The 21,591-nt window shown below is 42.0% G+C and overlaps 1 protein-coding gene across 3 annotated transcripts in view; it reads right to left on the reverse strand.

The window, feature by feature from the left end:
- JMJD1C (jumonji domain containing 1C) overlaps positions 1-15,196 on the reverse strand; it is a 166,657-nt gene extending 151,461 nt beyond the window's left edge. For 2 of the 3 annotated variants that reach the window (XM_074154804.1, XM_074154803.1), the window contains exon 1: positions 14,879-15,196. In XM_074154804.1, coding sequence (XP_074010905.1) covers positions 14,879-15,025 — 147 coding nt within the window. In that variant the 5' untranslated portion in view covers positions 15,026-15,196. The remainder of the gene's footprint in view (positions 1-14,878) is intronic. The other variant, XM_074154805.1, reaches the window with a different exon arrangement.
- Positions 15,197-21,591: the final 6,395 nt, after the last annotated feature.

Raw genomic sequence — 21,591 nt, forward strand, 5'->3', positions numbered from 1 at the left:
TTGACAGACGTAACCAAGAAACACCAGTAGAGCAATTTTGTTACACACGTCAAAAACCTCTCCTACCTCTCCGCTGTCACAAGATTTCCCAAAGGTTAGGCTGCTGTACACAAACAACACATCATTATAACCTCATTTCAGCTCCTTGTCCTTCCGGATTTCATAAACTCTGAGGCACAGATAATTTTAGCTCTGTGTTTGCACAGCACCTACCACAGCGAGGTCTTGGTCAAAGAGTGTCCTACAAAGTAAACAGAATTGCATGGACACAAAAGGGTAATCTCAGCAATTCCAGTACAGAGACTTGGCAGCAGTTTATCACACGATTCACAGTTTATGTACCCTAGATAGTCTCAGTCTTACCTTCAGACAAACAAAATCACATACACACGTTTATTTTTGAAGTTAACCCCCCAAAACTTTCAGATCACCTTCAACAAAACCATACCTCTACTAAATCTTTGCTCCATTTATTACCTACAGAACCAAACAGCCAACAGACCTGCATAACCATCTACTGCTAATAGCAGCAGTCTTTTTTAAGATGAGGACCAACAGTTTTATCAGGTTTGAGCTACACATTAAAAATGGAAGTTATTAGTTAGCTCACAATATCTTACTGCCTGAGAGAAGGGAGGTTTACTGGAAGTCTTCCAACTGTGAGGACAGGACAAGATGTTTATGAGAAGCCTAAAGTACTCTGACCATGGAAAGATGCAATAAAGAGATGAACTATATTTTAATTTCCCATTAGATCACATCAGTGGGGTAGGTATGAAACACAAAATGCTAAGCAGGACTAGCACAACATCAGATGCGAGTGCTTTGCACAGGATAAGAGAAGATTAAAAGCAGTGTCAATAATTTTGACTCATGCAGAAAAAAACATAGTCTAATCTTCTCCTGTTTATACTTACATGACAGTAAGATATCCTTTCCCTGCATAAGACCTACCATTGCCAATTTTCTCATGCTGGCTACCTTGGTGGTTTGGTATTTCTAACATTAGAAGAACAAACACAGAATGTGTTTGTTAGAAGAAAAAACACAGAATGCAGCAAGGTGCATTGATATGTTATTTTACAGCACTCTTTTCAAAGCACGTCCACAATGCCTTTTAGTTAAAACAGCAATTATATTAACTGCTCTGTGAAAATGTTCAAAGATTTCTTTGTAATTTGTTTTATACATCACAACCTGAAAATTTGTCACATCTTTTTCCCCAGGTGTCATTTCCCATAATGTACACATACTTTAAGTTATAAACCACTGCAAGTCTGAGCCAATGTCACAAGCTAACCACCCTTCAAACTGTTAACCGATTTGGCATGACTCTGCTAAAAAAGCACTTTATTTTCTTACAGATTGTTAGTAAAATCTTTCGTTAGAACATTTGAGCATTTTCCATTTTAAATAATGTTAATAAAGCGTTGGGAAACAGTTAAAAGGACGCATAAGGAAGCAACTTAACAGCATATACTGCCCCTAGTCCATCACTACTGCTCACCATAACAGCCCTCACCACAGAACCCACAACCACAGCTCTCTTCTCCCAATCAACAATACCAATAAAATATAGCAAAGGTAAAGTGCTGCATACTCCACAGCACAAGTGGAGCAGCAACTTTCAAGTTCTGTAGCAAAGTGGATATATTCATTTTCTTAAAAAACACCCCTAGTTTTGCCAATACTAGTAGACAATATCTCATTACCACACAATTATTTTTATTACTTTCTACTATTGTTTCTAAGTATATATTTTTTTCAAGCATGTTTTCCCATCAAGATGTTCCCATTAGCTTTAAGCTACTGCCAAATTTCAGAAGATCTGGAAGTTTCTGTCCACATATGAATTTCTTATGAGAGGCTTGCAAAACAAGTGACTTGCAAATCTGTACTCTTTAATGATGGCGAGCCAGCTGCTTGCCTAATCGACACGCCTGCAGTTCCAAACCTTGTGCTGCCATTGCCCAGCTGACAGGCCCAATAAAGAAAGGTATGGCATGTGGGCAAAGTCAACAGTGATACAGTAAAGAAAGCACCTGGTATTAATTAAAAGTAGCTCTCAGTGAGACACTCACATATTTAAGTTAGATACCATTGTCTTCTAAGCTCCAAATGAAAAAAAAAAAACAACCCCTCCACACTGAAGGAAAAGGTTAATTCTGTAGCTCCATTGGTTCAGACAATAAGCTCACACTATAGAGTCTGAATAGCCTGAGGGTGGATAAAGCTGCAGTAAGAGTTTGCACTTTACTAGACATCTGATAAACTAATCCCCATCAAGGCTACCTGCCTGTTTGAGCTCTCATAACTAAGAGAATTCAACAGCAGCCTTAGTTAAAGATCAGCTGAAAGGTCAGTCAAGCAAGAAGCACAAATTCAGAGACGACTGCATTAGCACAGACATGCTTAGAATCACTTTTCTGGGATCCACAGGTAGTCCAAACCTACCACGGTATCAGGCAACATCTCCCTCCTCCACAATACGTATTAGGGAAGCAGTTTATAAGACCTAACTCTCCAACTCCCGTAATTACGCTACTGTCTAATTCTCCACAGTACCTGGATCGCCAGCCTAGTTACGTATTCCAGCTATCTTGCTATAAAGTAAGGTTTGAGCTCAGGCTCTCCATCCTGCACATGCAGTCCCATGGATGAGCAGTGTGTGCCTGCTACGTTATAAATGAGTCTCCCTTACCCTGAAAATCTGCCAAGTAACAAGTAGATGCAAGTAAGTCCTGGAAAGAGACAGAAACAAAGGAATTAAGAAGAGCTGCAAAAAAGCTCAGTTCTACAACTGTCCCAAGAAATGCCAAACTGACACTCTTCAGAACAAGAACTGCACATGGCCCAAGCTATGATTACTGAAACAGCAAACAGCAATACCAGCTTCATCTCTGCTCTCTGACTTGAACTAATCAATGCTTTTTGAGACTTTATTTTTCTGAGTTTAAGGAACTTTGAGTACAACTGTGAATGCAGGTATTGAACTTCAACATTTAGATTTTTTTTCTTTACAAATTTCTTACTACTTCCTTGTATTAGAGAATGGACCCATTACTTCAGGAGCCAGAAGCCTCACAAGAAAGGAAGCTGGCTTTTGTGCAGAGAGAAAGAGTCTTCCTTTTCTCAATTTATACCAAACTATGCATGGGTTTCTACATCCAAACCATCATGGTCCTCTCTTCTTTCCTTGCCTCCTCCGCTGACTGACCCATACACTCTAGTTCCTGTATGTGTGCCTGCCCCGTCTTTCCGTAAGAAGCACTGATCAAAGAAAACTCAAGAAATGATCAACAGGTTTTCAGCAAATAAAATAAATGAAAAAGTTCTTTTCCATTCTTTCCCCTCTCCAAATACTGGCCAACTCAGTCCTAAGATCCCTAAGGGCCGTTCTGCACGTCCTTATGTTGCCCTCTTCTCAACTGAAGACATACTTCTTAAGGCACAAGCATGCTAAACTCTAGACCAAAACCAGACTTTTGTAAGAAAGGAAGGAAAAACGCAAACATAGAACTAATTGCTTGTTTCCACTAAAGATCTAAACTCTTTCAAATATACCAGATATACCAGCAAACATTCCTGAACCCACAAGTTCCAGGTACCTGGAAATAGGTAGACTACCATAACATAAAACACATCTCGGAAAAAAAATGTAAGAGGGTATTGAATGCCATCGTTTTTCCTCAGCACAGGAACCTAAGAACCCTCTGGAGACACAGACTTCATCCATTTCAAAGGTAACAACTGAAGAGCCCTATTAAGCTCTGCCATTACTTAGCTCTTCATTGCTCATTATTTTAGCAGAAAAATAACATATGGGCAAACTTAAGACTTAACTTGTATTGTGTTTATCACATTTGAAACCAGTCAGTGAGCAGCAATCAACTTTGCCATGTTACTGAAACATGAGCCATACTCAAATGTACCTGAAAGCTATAATATTTTTTAAAAATAATCAAAATTAGATAACAGAAAATCCTTTCAATGTCAAAAAATATTTGACAGAAGGAAAAAAATATACCAAAGTGTACACACACCTCTCACTTTACCTGGACAAGACGCTATTACAGAACTAAAAAAAAAAAAAAAAATTTTAGTGGCAGCAAGCCATTTTGCCAGGTGTCAAAAGAAAGGCAAATCTTTCCATTTTAAAATATAAAAATCTCTGCAATGCTTTATGAAAGTACTACATTCAATTTCAAAAGAAACCATCTGATAAAATTAGGGAGTATGTTAGTCAATGAATAATTTATCAAACAAGATTCTTCATTTTATACTTTATGTAGTCTTAGGCCTGAGACTCAGTAAATTGAAATTTTGTAAAAAGCTATAGGTAACAAAAGGAACAGATTAATCTAGACTACAAATTTCTAAAGGAAAAATATGGTAAAAAGTAGCAAAGCACTTGGAACATTTTCTATTTATATAAAGGTACTGAAATGTCTTTCAATGAGTCAAAATTGATTATCCCTTTTAAAAGATCATGCAGAAGGAGAGAAGTACCCCGTTATACAGAAAAGCCACCCATCAAATTGAAAAGTGGTCATGACATTGTCTAAAAATATTCACGTCACGTTCTGACCTACATACAAATGTTAAAATATGACAGAATACAGAAGGATCAGGTATATTTAGGACAGCCCACCTGGATTAACAGTTAGCAAGCCAGAAGTATTTCATTACCACCACCCCGCTTTAAAAAAAAAAAAAAAAAAGCAGCGCTTTACTCACTGCTTAACTGTTATTAAATAGATCATCACCGAGGTTTGACCAGCATCTGGGTATACTAAATATAAATGGACCTGCAATAAACAATTTGGACACCATAACTGGAAAAAAAATAAGAAGAGAAATAAGTTTTTACAACTTAAAATTCATTTAAAATATTACTTTATTTCCTGGAAAAAAATTAAACTCAACTTGACAGTATTAAATCTAATCTATTCAGAACAATCTGCAGAAAGGAAATAATGTAAAGATATGCACCTCAGTGTAGACAGCCATTTAAAATATGCTAACAAACTGCACACCTCTTTGAAATAATCTGGTTCAAACAGACATTTATTTGGACAGGGCTGGCAGGGACTGACAGACAAAACAGATACCTCCGAGTCTCTCAGGTTAAGAAATAGTAAAGGAAAATTACCACATTTATATGCTCTGAGAGAAGAGTATGAATCAGAAGAGCAGAGTTGTTAAAATCATGAGTGGCATGAAAACAGCAAACAAAGGGTGACTGTTGACTTGTACCTCACAACACAGGAACCAAAGCATCTCTGAAACAACAATTCTGAGTACAATGTGCAGTTAAAGACTGACCCTTCTTTGTCAGAGAACGCTGACAAGTTCACAGGTATCCAAAAAGGTTTTCTACAAATTCATTTAGAAAAAATCCAGCAAGGGCTACAAAACCTAAAGACCTCTGCTGGACGAAGTCTCTGAGCTCCAAATCACCATAAGGGAAGACTGAGGAAGTGCAGCTATGTGTCAGAACTGTAGGGGTATGATAGCTAAGTGTCACAACACCAGCTCTTAAGACCACGGTACCTCATTCAGATGCTGTCTTTCACTACATCTGCTTCTGTATTTTTGACTGAAATGTTGGCACTAGACCACTGTTAGCTCCTAATTCTTTAAATATCACCATAAGCCTATAGCCCAAAAGTCATCAACCTCTTCTCTTAGAGCTGCTCACACCATGCCTTACTTGCACATATTCATTCCTGCCTTTGACAATGACCAAGGCTGTGAAACTGAAGTCTGAGTTTTGCTTTAGGAAGAATTAGTATGCAAGAAAAACTACACATTAATGACAAACTCCAGTCTAAGAGTTCACTACTAATTTCCTGTCACTCTTTCTCCAAGATTTCTATACTAACTGAAGAGTTTAAATCATGCATTTCCTAAGATTATCCCAACAAGTTACTTTGTCTGTTTGATATCGGCTTTTGGGTTGTTTTGATTGGTTTTGAAAGGCAGTAAATTTACATTCTGTGTTTCAGGAAAGAAAAGAAGCTAAGAAGAGCAAGAAATAAGGAAATAAGCTAGAGGACTGTTTCAAAACAAAATGTCTTTGCCAATACTCATCCAATATACAGATTTTCAGTCCCACCTCACCAGACATGCAGGACCAAAGAGATCTGACTTGGGCCACCTGGCAATGACTCAGCGAGCGTTCTCTCTTTCACTGAGCAATCACACTCCAGATTTTAAACCATCATTTTATTAAAGAGCCTTGTTCCCTGAGCAAAATCGTAAAACCCTGGTGAGTCAACTACTACACTATCTGCATAGCAGTAAGTCACTTGCAGTGAAGCTTAACTGCAATCATTTCAACATTTACATTAATTACAGTGCTGATGAGAACACTCAAAAAGATCATCACATTTATGCAGAAATATTATATGCAGTATTTTGCAAAGGCATTAGAGGTGTATGCATTTTAACATACAGATGCTTAAGTTTCCCTCAAAGAAACTGCACAACTATTCTTCCAAAACTTGCCTTTGCAAGTAGAGTATAGCATCAGCAGACAGCAAATGATCATGTTATGGGTTATTCTGAACATATATTTCCTTATTCAGGTGAAAGAATAAATTACTGAATAAATAAATATCATTAATTCAACTGCAGCACAGAATCCCTGCATTACAGCTGAGCAGGTTAGGACATATTTACTAGTTACAGGAACTGCAACCCTCACAAAGATACTTAAGCTAGTCTTCAACTACTTCATTCAGGTCATGGTCCAGAGACACTTCTCCTGGAAACGGTGGCAGCTTAAGCTGCTCCTACCCTCAGCCATTTGCCTCTGACTGATCCCATAACATCTCCTCAGCCTCAGTACAACTGCTGGAAGTGCCATATGGTGAAGGGATCAGGAAACTGCTCAGGGTTAAAAAAATTAAGCCAGCAGTGCCACCAAGAGAAATGTTTGTGGAACCACAGCCTCCAGAACTTCTAAAAATGTTGCCATGGGAAGGTCAAGCTAAAAGCCTTAACACTTACCCTGCATCTTTTGTGCCCATGAAGCTGTGAGCAGCACACATGAATTAGCTCAAACCCAGTTTCTGTATGTACACAGAGGCAACTTCCTCATGAGCAGATTAAGTTGCTCCATTTACTTAATTCTGCAAAGCAGTAACAGTTGTTTAAAGTTCAAGCAAGATAAGTTAAGAAATCAATGGAAATATTTTTAAGAAAATTACTAGAAAGCAAAACACAGCAACATGTCCGAAGTTATTCTGGTTCCCCTGCTCTCATTCCATCTTATAACATGAAAATTAGAAGTACGTGGGAATAACAGCAACTAGCGATAGTAACTTTCTGGCTAAGTCAATATAATGAAGCAACATAGCACTAGTTTAGCTTGGAATTCTCCACAGGCTTCAAAGAACAAGCTGGTTACATGTCCCCAAGAGGAGCAGGTCTCAGTCCCTACCTAGGAGGGAAACCACCTCTGCAGCAACACTGGATGTCAGTGCCCAAAGCACAAAAGTGGGCAATAATAGCATATGATAGCAGCATCTCTTCCAAGACAACCACCTCGTTGCCAACTTCAGGTTAACTTCTCAGATGATCAATACTTAATTTCTTCCAGCAGAAGCAGCTTACTGAGTCCTACTAAAAGGGAAGGCCAAGCCTGATCCCAGCAGAGCTTCAAGATCACTGATGGAACTAAGCATTCCTACAATTCACTCACAATAGGACCAGAAGAAGGTTGAACTTATTTTTGGCCAAATTTTAGATGTAACGCTATTAAAATTCACTCAATTTGATATTAATGAAGAGTTCTGCTGTTGTCAAGCAGGTTTTGAGATCTTGGCATGTGCACAGAAAGAATGGCTTCTTACAAAATGACTACTCATTCTTTAAAACTCTTTAAGCTAGCTATGCCCTGGTTTTTTTTTTTGAGACACCTACAAAGATTCACACAAAGTTCTAGAACAAGAAAAAACTGATGTAATGCAAATGCAGCCCAGAAAGCCAACTGCACCCTGGTCTGCATCAAAAGAAGTGTGGCCAGCAGGTCAAGGGAGGTGATTCTGCCCCTCTACTCTGCGCTCATGAGACCCCACTTGGAGTACTGTGTCCAGCTTTGGAGTCCCCAATATAAGGACAAGGACCTGTTGGAACAGGTCCAGCAGAGGGCCATGAAGATGATCAGAGGGCTGGAGCACCTCTCCTGGGAAGACAGGCTGAGAGAGCTGGGGTTGTTCAGCCTGGAGAAGAGAAGGCTCCGGGGAGACCTCATAGCAGCCTTCCAATATCTGAAGGGAGCCTACAGGGGAGCCGGAGAGGGACTCTTTGCCAGGAAGTGTGGTGACAGGACAAGGGGTAATGGTTTTAAATTGGAAGAGGGGAGATTTAGATTAGATATTAGGAGGAAATTCTTTACTGTGAGGGTGGTGAGACACTGGAACAGGTTGCCCAGGGAAGCTGTGGATGCCCCATCCCTGGAAGTGTTCAAGGCCAGGCTGGATGGGGCTTTGAGCAACCTGGTCTAGTGGGAGGTGTCCCTGCCCAGGGCAGGGGGGTTGGAACACAATGATCTTTAAGGTCCCTTCCAAATCTAACCGTTCTATGATTCTATGAAATGTGGACTAATACATTATTTGTATGCACGGCACATATAAGGCAGAAGTGAATGTTTTTTTTTTTACTTAATACCCGATACATCTGTCTTAAAGCCTCATGAAAGATTAAAGTATAGGATCAAACCTTCCATTTTCCATCTTTTGTTCACTGCTGCATACTTTGCAACCATGCAGCAAACTAATAAACTGATTAATCCCTACCTTAGGACACCTAAATTCTGTTTGCAATCTTGACTCTCAAACAAATCTCCCTCAAAATCCATCAGTGTAAGTATATTTACCTGTTGATCTACATTATATTCAGGTTTCGATTAGTACAAAAGCAAAGAGGAGGGAAGAGCAGAGTATAAACCATTGAATCTCTGCAGTCAATTTCATAGGAACACTACTTTGTTTGATCTTTTTGTCAAATTACTATGAAAGAGACACTCCTTCCTGAACACTAACTGAACTAACTCTGGAAGACAGATGAGGTGACATTCACAGGCACAGGATGACAAGCTCAATCTTATTAGAAACACAGAACGGAAATAGGAAGTTTTCTTTACTGCTGAGCCAAGAAAAGATTGCCCAGCTGATATGCACCAAAACTTATAAGGCTCTTGTTGGCTTCAGTACTGATACAGAACAGTAGAAACAACTGGAAGTTATCTAAATCCCTGTTGCACTTTCGAGCTTCTCCCGCTCCTTTCAAACCAACTTCGTAACACACACAAAATGCATCCTACAACAACACTCCTTGTCTGGATCCAGAGGCAGCAGTGACGTGATAAACTCTGGCGTGTTTTTAGCATCACCTCCAATAGCTGGACTAAATACCGTGACAGGCTCCTCACCAACAACTTGCTCTTCATCTTTAACCCAGATGCTAGTACAGAAACATGCAGTATTTTTAAATTCCATTAATCACCAACAAGCTATACACAAGCAGTTTAAAGCATATTTATTTACTTTATACCATAACTTTACTGAAGATTTTTCTGCATCTTCCAGTTTATTTCAAGGTTAATGAGACAAAGCTGCAGAGCATGTACTTTCATTTTTAAACAGATTAGCTCAAACGCATTCAAAAAAATGAATACATTCAGTTTCTCCTTATATGCTAGCTTCGTAAAAGGAGAACAGAGGACAACACGCAAAACGCTGCAGTAAAAATCAATATATGGCAGAAAACAAATGTAACCTACAGAAATGCAGTTCTGTGCCTGTATGACAAAACCATATCACATTCAGAAAGTTTGGGAATACAGAAGCAGGAAGATTAAAACAATTAAAAGTCATAAAAAGACTGGGTAAGATGAGCTCCACACACAGCTAAGGCAAATTTAACTTCATCTTTTAGTGAGAAACTATCAGCATATGGAGCACTTCTCTAAAACATCTTTTACTTTCAAATCATCAGCAATTATTTTAAATTATTTTCCTGTTATCTGGAATACTGTACTGGTAAGTTTCCATTACACTTTGTGAACTTCCATTTTACTGTTAAGCAAGAACAAATTCAGTTAAAACAGACATACAAAGTTTGTCACTATTCTCTTCAAATGGGTTTTACCAGACGTAGAGAATTTTTAATAATTCCTTGTTTGTAAATTACCAAAGATGAGATACTAAAAAAAAAAAAAAAAAAATTTACCAAAACTTTTAACATATTGCTTCCTTTAAAATAGCTTACTTATTTTGCTCTAAATAAAAATCAAACATCTGCTTCAAACTATCACTAATATTTAGGTATTTATGCAGGATATCTAACATGGTGATATATTACCACAATATATCTCCCTATGCCCAATTACTCACTGTTACATCTGCCTATCACGAAACATTAAAGCCTACCAAAGTACTCAATTCTTGATTTTGTCTTCCAATCCATGGATGTTATGACAGCAAGCTTCACACATCAATAAATAAGTACTTACAAATTACTGCAACTTACAGCTATACCTTTTATTAAGGGTTGCACATTATGTGCTCAAAAGCTTATTGCCATTTTCTCTTTCATGTGGAGAAAATATACAGCTGATTATATGACTATATTCAATATACAACTGCAGGACCCTGAAGAGTTGCAGAACTCTGAAGCACTTCCAGTAAGCAAAATAATTTTAATAATTTCATTTACATTTTTAAAAAATTACTCTTCTAAATAAGCAATTTTTATGCACAATATAGGAAAACACCTCTGCCATCACCATGTCAAATCTTGGAAGTAGTGAATGAATAGACATTTTGCAACCTCTGGCCCAGAATACAATTCTTAAGGGACAGCAAAGACCAGGAAGATCATATGGCCTTGACTCCACCTCTTTCCTCCCGGATGGTTCTTTATTTGCCCAGAGTTATCACTGCAATCAGAGCAGCACACAGGCTTTTCCAGGCAGTTAGCAGTAAGGAAAAATAAGAGTTCCCAGCTTCCTCTAACAGCACCCGCTGTTACTTAAGCGGAAAAATAGTTATGAATTCTTTCAATGACTAGTGAAACACACACACACACATACATATACGTATATTAAACTCTTTTTTGCTTGTTTGTTTTTTTTTTTTAAATAAATGCTTTTCATGCAACAGGAATGTTTAAGAATGAAAGATCAAGAGGTCTAACTATCAAGCTGTAACTCAGACCATGAAAATCATCGAGAAAACTCCTGTATTAAATTTTATACATTGTACCTACATAGCAGGTGTTTTTAAACATATGTAAACATTACAGGATGACTAAGAGGCATGGGTTCCAAATCCTGGCAAGAAGGATCTGCATGCAGTGGAAAGAGCATTCATCTTCCAGCAGACCAACAGCACTCGCAACCAGTATCAGTTGTGCTCACCGTACTCCCCAATAGCAATAAATTGATAGGAAAGCTGGGCAGGGCAAAATTTCCATAAAACAGTAGGAGAAAAAAAAAAGACTTTGATACTATTCTCTTTGATAAAAAAACCACTAAATCCATTTTAGAAACAGAGACTACATATCAGCTATGCTGCAATCATGAAAAGTATACGGAAGCAGTCATTTAACATACTTCCATGGAGTAGGATCAGGAAGAAGATACTGGATAACTGGGTTCTTTTGTTCATTTTCTTACCAGGACAGTAATTGCAACTATGAAATTATTCACTTATGAAAATACAATCATGAAACAAACTTAGCAGCATATGAAAACGGGTGTCTTCATTTGCCTGCTCACCAGCGGAGAGCAGCTAGTCCAGCCTTCAGGTCTGGAGTTCCTGATTTAATGAGTAGCTCTGTTTACAGCAGAACTAATGAAGCTTGGTTTCCTGCAGATTTGCTCCTACAAGCCCTGTGGCCAGTTAAGGTTAATTACGTCAGTAGCCTCTAAACTTGCCCGTGTCTCCCTAAGATCCTTCACCTCATAAAACTCTCCATTTGTCCATATATTCCCACATCCAAATGCCCACGCTTGCTCTCATGCCTTTGTTAACACTCAGCTTTCTCGTGTCCTTAAACCCACCTTCACGTACCATCAGCTCCATCCCCCACCACTTACCTATCTGTACAGTGCTAAGGAAGAGGCAGCATATGCTGTAGCTGGTTTGAAGCTTGGTGCATGCTGGCTGGCCAGCTGGAGACCACCTCTTTGCTTCCAGGAGGAGTGCACAAAACGCCGTGACCTCCTTGCCTTCATCGCTTTTGAGGAGGAGGGCTCCCACAGCCCCTCCGATGTCAGCTTTCACAGAATGGAGGAAGGTAGTCTTTCTCAGACCTCTCCCTGCTCTTAAATTGGTTGAAACTGACTACGGCTTCACACTTACTAAGGAAGAGAAGACACAAAGGCACTGTAAATGATACTTCCTTCCGAAGCCAGGATTAAAAGGTAACTCAGCTCCAGTAGGTTGCAAAGCATTTTCAAAATGCCCACTGCTGCCCTCCTCCCTTCCTGCAGCTGAGGGCATCTCCTGTATTTCTACAAGTCCATACAGCTTGGAAGGACCAGAAATACACAAAATTGACAAAAAGTCAATTTCAACATTTTTATGCCTCACCCTGCGGGCAGCAATGAAAGTGTCAACAAGAATTACCATTTCACTCCACTGACGAGTAGCAGAAGGGTCTGGAGCTATTCATAGGGATGGCCACCTCAAAAGGAAAGCCAGGGAAGGAGAAGAGCAGTGCTAACTCCAGCTAGTGCAGTACACGTGGAACCAGAGCTAACAGAAAAACACCCTTGTTCTTCACTGGGGGCAGGGGAAGAGGATATCCATATTAGCAAATATCAATTAATGAGAGGTTAATGCTCATTACAAACGCAAAAGGAGAGCCTAACCCACCGAAACTACCTGTTGCTAACAGAAACCTTATCATTTCTTCCTCTACCTGCTCCCTTTATGATTTATACTCATTTGTGCCTTGGGGACAAAGAACAGGTAACAGGAAAATCAAATACTGCACTTAAAGGGGGCAATGATGCTCCAGTAGTTAAGTACTAGTCTGGGACTCGTTAGACTTAGGCAGTATTTCCAAAACCTTCCCAGGCTTCCAGCACTTCTAGGTGAGACTAGGAATATATTTACACAGCATAACGCAGTGCTGTGTAGCTAGCTCAAATACCATAAGGAATATGGCCACATTAGCACTGCACTGCACCCAGGCCAGAGCATCCACCCTGCTTCTCAGGTAGTTTGGATCTATCCAAATGGTGCTCCATTACAACATGTAGGCATATCCTTAGTCATCCTGCCTCAGAAACCAGCCATAACATGACATTTTTTCCCTAAATTACCACAAACTGTAACATAAAAGAGTATCTGAAGAGCAAAACACCCTGATACCAAAGTTAGGAAGAGGAGTAAATAATTACAATAGGCAGCATACGTTATCCATTTAACATAACGGATACCACCCCTGAAATACCTCCTTTTAGCACCCTTTCTCTCTTTATGTCAGCTCTGCCCTGAGAGTTTATAAATTATGGCTCTGACTTGTGAATGTTAGTAAACATCTCCTTAAACGTTACTCAGTGTTTCCATAATTGTATATAGATTCTAGAGAATACTACCCTGCAAGAATGACATCCAAAATAGGTTCTAAAAATAAAGCATTCTAGACGATTCTCACATATAACCAAAGGTTGAAATCACAGGCCATTTCATAAAGAAGGGCATGAACAGCACGCTACTTGAATTCTAGTTGGAGAGTGGAAGAAAAAAAAAACCCCACAATACAGTAAAAAAGTAGCATTTCAAGCGTCACATACATTCTGTTTCTAAATCAAAGCTTAAAGCCTGAGGTGTATGAAAGCAAGAATTCTTAATTTTGTGAATCACGTTTCTCACACCAAGCAAACAATAATCTCTAGAACCAGGCAGTTGTTTGCTTTGTAAAAAAGGCAACATTCCACCCCAAACCGTGTTTGGCTGCAAACGCCTCCCCCTTACCAGCAGCAATATGGATTGCCCAGCACAGTTCGGTGATTCCTTTTTCCAGTATACGTAATGCCCATTTACATAGTCGTGATATTTTTAAATGTGCTTTCAGAAGCACCAAATAACATAAAAACATGGAAGGAGACAAATCACTGCAGTAACATAGCACTCATTTGACCACAGAATTCACAAATAAAACAACGACTGAGTTCAGGGAACACAATAAAACTCCATTTTACAGATTATGCATTCAGAACACTAACCCGAGGAAATCCTGGTGTGTTTCCCCCCCCCCCAAGCGAGAGTGTGCCTGAGCACAACAGAACATACCCTAGCTCCTTCGCCAACCTCCACGCACATTCCTACACCCCTTAGGAAAACAGTGACAGCGGACATAAAAGGAAGGGAAACAATGACATTCTTTTAATAACAGCGTTCGCCACCGCGTCCAGCACGGTGGACCCGGCCGGTCAGTGCTACATGACGACAGTTTCTGCATTCCCCTGGAACAGAGGCATTCACCCCCCAGCCTAAGCCCTGCCGCTCTACCAGCGGCGGACAGGTTTTCCTCTCGCTGGCCAGGCCAGGTATTCGCCTTCTCCCACCGGAGGCGGCTGCACGGCCGGGAACCGCATCCGCTTCATCCCAGGGGCACGAAGGGGGCCGCCGTCTCCGTCCCCCCACAGGCCGAGGCGAAAGGCGCCTCGACCCCCGGGCGAGGCGGGCTCCGCGCCAGCCGTCTCCGCCGCCGGGGGAAGACACGCACCGTCCCCCAGCACCCGCCGCCCCTCAGGCGAAGGGGCTGTGGCCCACCCGAGGCTCCCCGCTGCCTCCCCCGCAGGCCCCGCACCGCCGCCTCGCACCCCCACCCCGGCCCGGGACGCGGCTCTTACCGCCAGGTCGTGGCTGTGGGAGTCCCGCTGGGAGACGGCGCGGATGACCCCGGCCCGCCAGCGCCCGCTCTCCGGCGGCTCCTCACCGCCGCCGCCGACGCACAGGAACCGCTTCCCCACCAGCTCCGGCCGCGTCTCCACCGCCATGGCCGCCGCGCAGGCACCGCACCAGCCGCCGAGCCCGCTCCTCTACGGGCCGCCCATGGCGGGGAGCGGCGCGGCAGAACGGGACAGGCGCGGGAGGGGAGGGCTCCTCACCTCAGCGGCGGGGCTGGGTCAGGGCCCCTCGGCCGGGCCGGGGCCACTCCGCCGCCGCCTGACACAAACACCGAGGGGCGGGGGGGGGGGGGGAGAAGGGTGGGGGGAGCGGCCGGGGGCGCGCGCTCCCTCACCGCCGCGCTGCGGCCCCGACCACTCCGCCCACGCAGCCCACTGCCATGGAGACCGGCACCACGCGCCGTCTCCCTCCGCCAGGCAGAGTGCGGGGAGGGGGGCGAGCGGACGCGGACGCCGCCGCCGCGAGGCAAAGAGTCCGGCACCGGTTCCCGGGCTGGGGTGGCCCCGGGACTCTTGTGATCCCTGTGGGGGTCCCGGCGCCACCCCAGCCCGGGAACCGGTTCCGCAGGACGACTGTCCCCCGCCGAGGTCGCCTCATAAGCTTTCAGAGGCATAACACGTGTGCTCCAATGGAGAGCTCAAGCTGCAACACCTAACGAAGCCATGTTCTGTTCTAATCACCACCGGTTACCGGCTTTTTTATTCCCTAAAGCCTGTAGTCATGCCATATTTGTGGATTTTTTTTTTTTTTTTTAAAGAGTTTTTCCTTGGCATTACCTAGAGGTGCCTGAACTTCTGCCTTTCTCCCCTGGCTCCGCAGGGAGTGGGTTAATGATCTCTCATCTAGCAGCGGAGAGCAAATTTGAGTAGTGGGGTTTTTGAAAAATAGATGGAGAGGCAAAAGGCAATAAGTCAAGAGTGCCAACTTAGCGCATTCCCATGTATTTCAGTGGAACAAATAGCTTCTGGTACAAGAGAAGTTAATTAACAAAGAAAAAAAAAAAAAAATCAATCCATCATTCACCATAAATTTGTTCCCAGTATAGAATAACTTCGGAGACTTAACACGTATATAAGAACCTACACCTGCCTGGCATCCCACTGGCAGTAGACGAGGGATGTACGGAGGTGGGCTGCTTAGAAGCTGTGGAATAAACCACAGTGCCTTTGCGCTGAATGAGATCTTCACCCACATTTCCAACTGGAAGAGGGGAGATTTAGATTAGATACCAGAAAGAAATTCTTCACTGTGAGGGTGGTGAGACACTGGAACAGGTTGCCCAGAGAAGCTGTGGATGCCCCATCCCTGGAAGTGTTCAAGGCCAGGCTGGATGGGGCTTTGAGCAACCTGGTCTAGTGGGAGGTGTCCCTGCCCATGGCAGGGGGGCTGGAACTAGGTGGTCTTTAAGGTCCCTTCCAACCCAAACCGTTCCATGATTCTATCATTTCAAGGTAGCGCTACAACCGACAATAAAAATCCTGTGCTCTTCTAGAATGGGTAAAAATTATGTAAGTACAGAGAAGTTATAAATAAAGGGTATAAAAAGAAGTTACAGAGACAACTAAGTAAGTATTAATCATATCAAAAGTCTTTATAGTTTTATTTGATTCCCTCTTGTTTAGCCAAAGAGTAATTTGAGATTACTAATGAATGATATACTTAAGTAGATTACATTAGCGTGCAACTAACCATAAAAAATGCCAAAAAAGCCAAGATACATGATTCTAATAGACCGAACTTGTGAATTTATCAAAGAATACCAAAATATTAAGAAACAAAGCATTTTCTTGATAAATATTATGCAATACTTGAACCACAAATTCAAAGAACCATAATTTGCAGGATTGAAAGAATTAGGGATGGTATGAATTGATGCATCTTCTAAAGAAAATGGCGTAAGGAAGCCTCTTCTCACCGATTGCTCCAAGAAGGCCAGAGGAATTGCCCTCTTTGAGCTCAACAACAACAGGTAGATCTGGGTGCCCATGGGCAAAACCAAAGCAGAGCTGACACTTCCAGGCTGGAGAAGTGCAGAAAAAAACTGAAGGAAAAACCTCTCTAAGCTGAACCTTCCTTCCTTCCAGGGAAGGAAACTTTTCTTGGAAAATCTACCATGGGCAAACTTTCCCACTTCACTCCTCCGTGGCCCCAGTGCAGCTTTGGCAGTAAATACGGTGGCTGATCAATTCAGTCACCAGGATTTACAGGGAAAGCAAAAAAGTTCAGTCATCCCAACAAAGGAAAAACAACACTGACGCTAGACGTGGCCTGCTGGGTCCATCCTTTCACCCAAATTGCACATTGAGCCAGCACTAACCACCTGAGCCCACCTGGAAGAGGCAACCCGGTCCTGCCGTAAAGGCATGGGAATAGGAAGATGGAGGAAACAAGACTCGGTTTTCTATCGCTTCAAACATCAAGACAAGAGATTTCCACAATTTCAAGAATCACTGCATCTTCCATCTTTTGCTATAATTGAAAAAATATTGATGGGGCTGTTTATATCTTCAACGAATGGCTTCTGTGGCTATATACCCCACTTCAGCTGGGCATTTAATCACCTGAAAAGGCTGTCGCGCATATAGTGTATTAACAGTATCCTTGAAATTGCACAGATTGCTAAATAAAGGAGCTTTTCCCCAAATATTTTCAGTCCCACTTCCCTGAAAAGTACACACATTGGTCAGTTGCCAAATTAAGATCTTTACTGAGAGCTTCTAACTTTACTGAGTTTCTAACTTTCAGGGTGAAACGCAGCACAGCCTGTATTGGCAGTAACTGCACCTTCGCCATACAGATAAATACCGCATTTAGAAATGGTTATTTCCACTTTGCAGGAAGGCAAATTGAGAGAGGAAGGCAAAATGACTTGTCGCTGTCACTGCTCTTAAGCAGAATGAATATTGAATCAGCTCTTCCTAGAATTCTGTGTTGCGTACTTTTAGATTTATTTTACCTTTCCTTGGGAGATAGCAAACATCAGTTTCCTCTGAATTCATAATTCTTCAGGAATTTGGAAAGTCATATTTAATGTTTTCCAGGGCTCAGCATCAGAAAATTAAGAATCAATATTTAATACAGACTTCCATCATTTGGTTTAAAAATTTCCTAACTTGAAAATTCATAGCCAAGATAAAATCATTTTCCCCTCAAACATCAGTTATTTATATTACAAAGCTAACTTTTGATTTCTAACTGTCTTGCCTTATCTTCCACATAAGAGTCCAAAGGCTTTCCCTAAGGCATCTTACCAAAAACACCTTCCTTGAACACAGTTATTTGAGTGGTGAGGCAGTCCTTGAGCACTGAATGGGACACAGGGTCAGTGGGAAAATATGGTTATTTAAAGACAGCTATCTAACGCAGGTGCAAATGCTGCATTGAACACCTGGGGGTGCAAAGGTGCATGACAGTAAGAGTCGTGGTTCATGGAATTGCGTCCCCAGCTTTACCACTAACATCCCAGACGGTTATTTACTATTACTGGCATCACTGGCTGCCTACAGCCACGACAACTCCATCTGGGGCTGTCGACTGACCAACCACTCCTGATCTTTTCCTGCGTCCTGGCTTTCTCACTTGTAAAAAGGCTGCAAATTTACTGCTATATTTACACCACAGGTGAATGCAGCACCCCACCGTGCCCAGGTATTGCCTTCAGGGACTGCCTCAACACCATCCTGACTGTTGCTACAGGACACAAAGGAGGAAGATTTAAGTTTATTGCATTTGTGAATCACTCCAGCCATATCTGCAGCAGAAAACACTGTAGTTCACAGGGTGCCACTCCATCAACGCTGACAACAGTAAGGAGCACTACTGAGCCTCCATGTGATGTTTCACAGTCAATTTGTAGCCCAGAACAGATGAATACTCACAACACACTCTGATTCCAACATTTCTTTCTGTTCTACTTAATGAGGTATCACCAAAAGATGGCTGAACAAATTAAATAAATATGGCCTTCAATACATCCCCTTCCTCAGGAGCTTGCTGACATCTTAAGATATTAACCCATCCATATTCCCCCCCTTCCTTCTTGTCACCCTCAAACACTTACCATTGCCTTATGCTTCAGCCAGCAAAACAGACCTCATAAACATCTCACATCTGTTTTAAATTCACAGCCGACCAGCTCAGCCCAGTGAAGCTGCAGGGGCGGGTTCTGCTGAGCCCTGGGGCTCCTGCCCTGGAGCTGCTGAGATGCATTCACCCCTTGTACTCTGCTGCAGAGCTGGCCACCTCCCTCCAGCTGGGGATGGGGCCACTTCCCTTCAGCTGCAAGGGCTTTCTGCTGTAAGTATTTAAGTGCAGCCTGAGGACAGAGCATCATTAGACCAGCACTACACCTTGGTAAGGAGGAGTCCCTCTTGCTTCTGATGTGTTTGCACCCTATAAAGGTAAAAAGCAGAGGGTGGGGGAACAGAGATAAGGCTGTCAGTCTCCACCTTTCCCTGAATTACCTACAGGCTTAATTCCTCAGATGAAACTTCAGGGCCCTGCTTTGGCCTTATCAAATAATATCCCCATCTAAAACAACCTCTTTGAATTTGCTTGAGGGAAAAATGCTCTCTGTCCCTTCAAGCCAGAGGATGCCATTTCCCTGGCTAATGGTCACTCAGTGCAGTGCAAGCATTGAGAGCAAAGACAATGCACAAGCTGCAGCAGTGTAACATTTTTGTGGCCATCCTAATAATGTTAGATCTCCATTCAAGTTTCTTCCCCACCTTTCAGTGAGCTGTGGATGCCAGCTTGATGCTCTGGTACTTCTCTGGAATCGAACTGAGCACTAGGTGCATTATAGAAGGGATTCGCATCTGTCAGTCCCTAACAGAGCTCTCCTGGGACAATGCATGCTGTAACACCCAGAAGAAAGAGCCAAAACTGAAAACAAGTTATTATTTAGCTGAGGAGATCTGCCTACAGAACAACATTCCTGAAGGGATGGGGCATGTTCAGAGCCCGAGCAGCCTCAGCACAGCTGACGTTCCTCCCAGGAAGCCCTGTCTTTCACCAGGCTGCTCCCAGCAACAATGCTCCCTTCTTCTGTCAATTGCTCACACATAAAACCTGAAACCAATCATCCTTAAAAATGAATTAATCACCTTCCCAGGAACCTTCACCTCTAGAAGTGCTTCCTCCCACTTGTACCAAAACTGTATAAAGGCCCGTAAATGTTTTGCTGCTGCTTCTGGCAGAGCATGAGGTAGCAGTATATCTGGCTGTATAGAAGTGCTTGCTTCTCTTACGTAAGTTCCTGGAGCAACAACTTGGTGCGTTATCCAGTGCGTGGGTATTTTTGTTTACTTTTACCTAATGCTAAATGTTTTGGCTATTGCTATCTCTGTGTTTTTACAATTAGTAGGTTTCTAAGATTAGCAGATGGACAACAGTTAAAAAAAAAAAAAAAACACCAAAAAAACCAAACAACCCAAAAAACCCAAACTAAAAACATCCCTGAAAACATAAACAGCCCTTTGAAGGCAGTTATTACTTCTATGGCAGACTTTAGGACATCTCAAAACTGGGATAAAAGTCTCCCAGAATCTTGCAGAAGAATTTCTTTCTGTGTTGGACGAAAGGTGTTTAAGTAGATCACTGTATGAGTAGATATCGTTACTGATTAAAATAATAAGATATATTTAGCACTGAAATAAATCTATAGATCTTTAAATTAACTGGGACCTGCATCGGGACTCTTATCCTCACTAGAGAACACTGGTATATTGTGTAGTAAAGATAAAAAAGGGAAAATGAGCAACTACAGCTGCCTGGAACCTTCTATTCCAAGTGCTTCAATCCACCATGTGTGGGGTGCTGTGAGCACCTTTAACAGCTCTAATTTAGGAGGCTGAAGTCTTAATCTGATTAGTACTCTGTACGTAACTTCCTCAATGTTTATCTCAAAGTTTCTTATACCTCCTCAAAAAATCGCTATTAAGAACTGCATTGGTGCTGTCATCCAGGTACCCTCCTGCTGCTGAACAGAGCATACGTTTTCTGTATGAATTGTGTTGGGGTTGTGACCCCCTCAGAAGCAGGGGCTCTTGCCAACAGCAGCTTTAGACTGAAATCACTTGGATGTTGGTATTATTTATCCTAACATAACTAAAGCAGGTAATGGTTATGGTAAGGAAATGACTTAGCATGCTGCTGCATAATGCACAATAAAAAGCTCATGGGATGCTTTGGGGTCCAGAAAAGCTCTAAAGCCGAGCTGAGCAGTAACTAAGTTTAGCTATCATTAAACTATGCAGTGGGCAGGGAAAGTGACTTGACAGGGTTACTTATGGCTACTGCCTTGGCTGGAAAAAGCCAGAAAGGTAGCTGGCTCTTTCTGAAACTGAGGGAGAAAGAAAAGCTCCCAGGCAATCACTTAAAAAAGTTCCTTTTGTAAGGTTCTGTAATATCCTTTCTCCTCAACTACTTCTGTCTGCCTTACCCTCACTTTCTTCCTGCTCTGCTATCCAAATTCCTTTGCAGTTTCTTAATGTAACAGTAGTATTTTCCCTTTATCTAGATATCATTAAACACAATTGTTTGCTATCAGCTTTGTCTAAACCAGTAACTATCGCATGTGGTAACTACCCTTTAACAAACTTTTCTTATTGCTAATTTTCTGTGATGCTAGTTCTTCTTTCCTCCTGCCAGCAAA

The sequence above is a fragment of the Numenius arquata genome, chromosome 10, assembly GCF_964106895.1.
Source record: "Numenius arquata chromosome 10, bNumArq3.hap1.1, whole genome shotgun sequence".
Lineage (NCBI taxonomy): Eukaryota > Metazoa > Chordata > Aves > Charadriiformes > Scolopacidae > Numenius > Numenius arquata.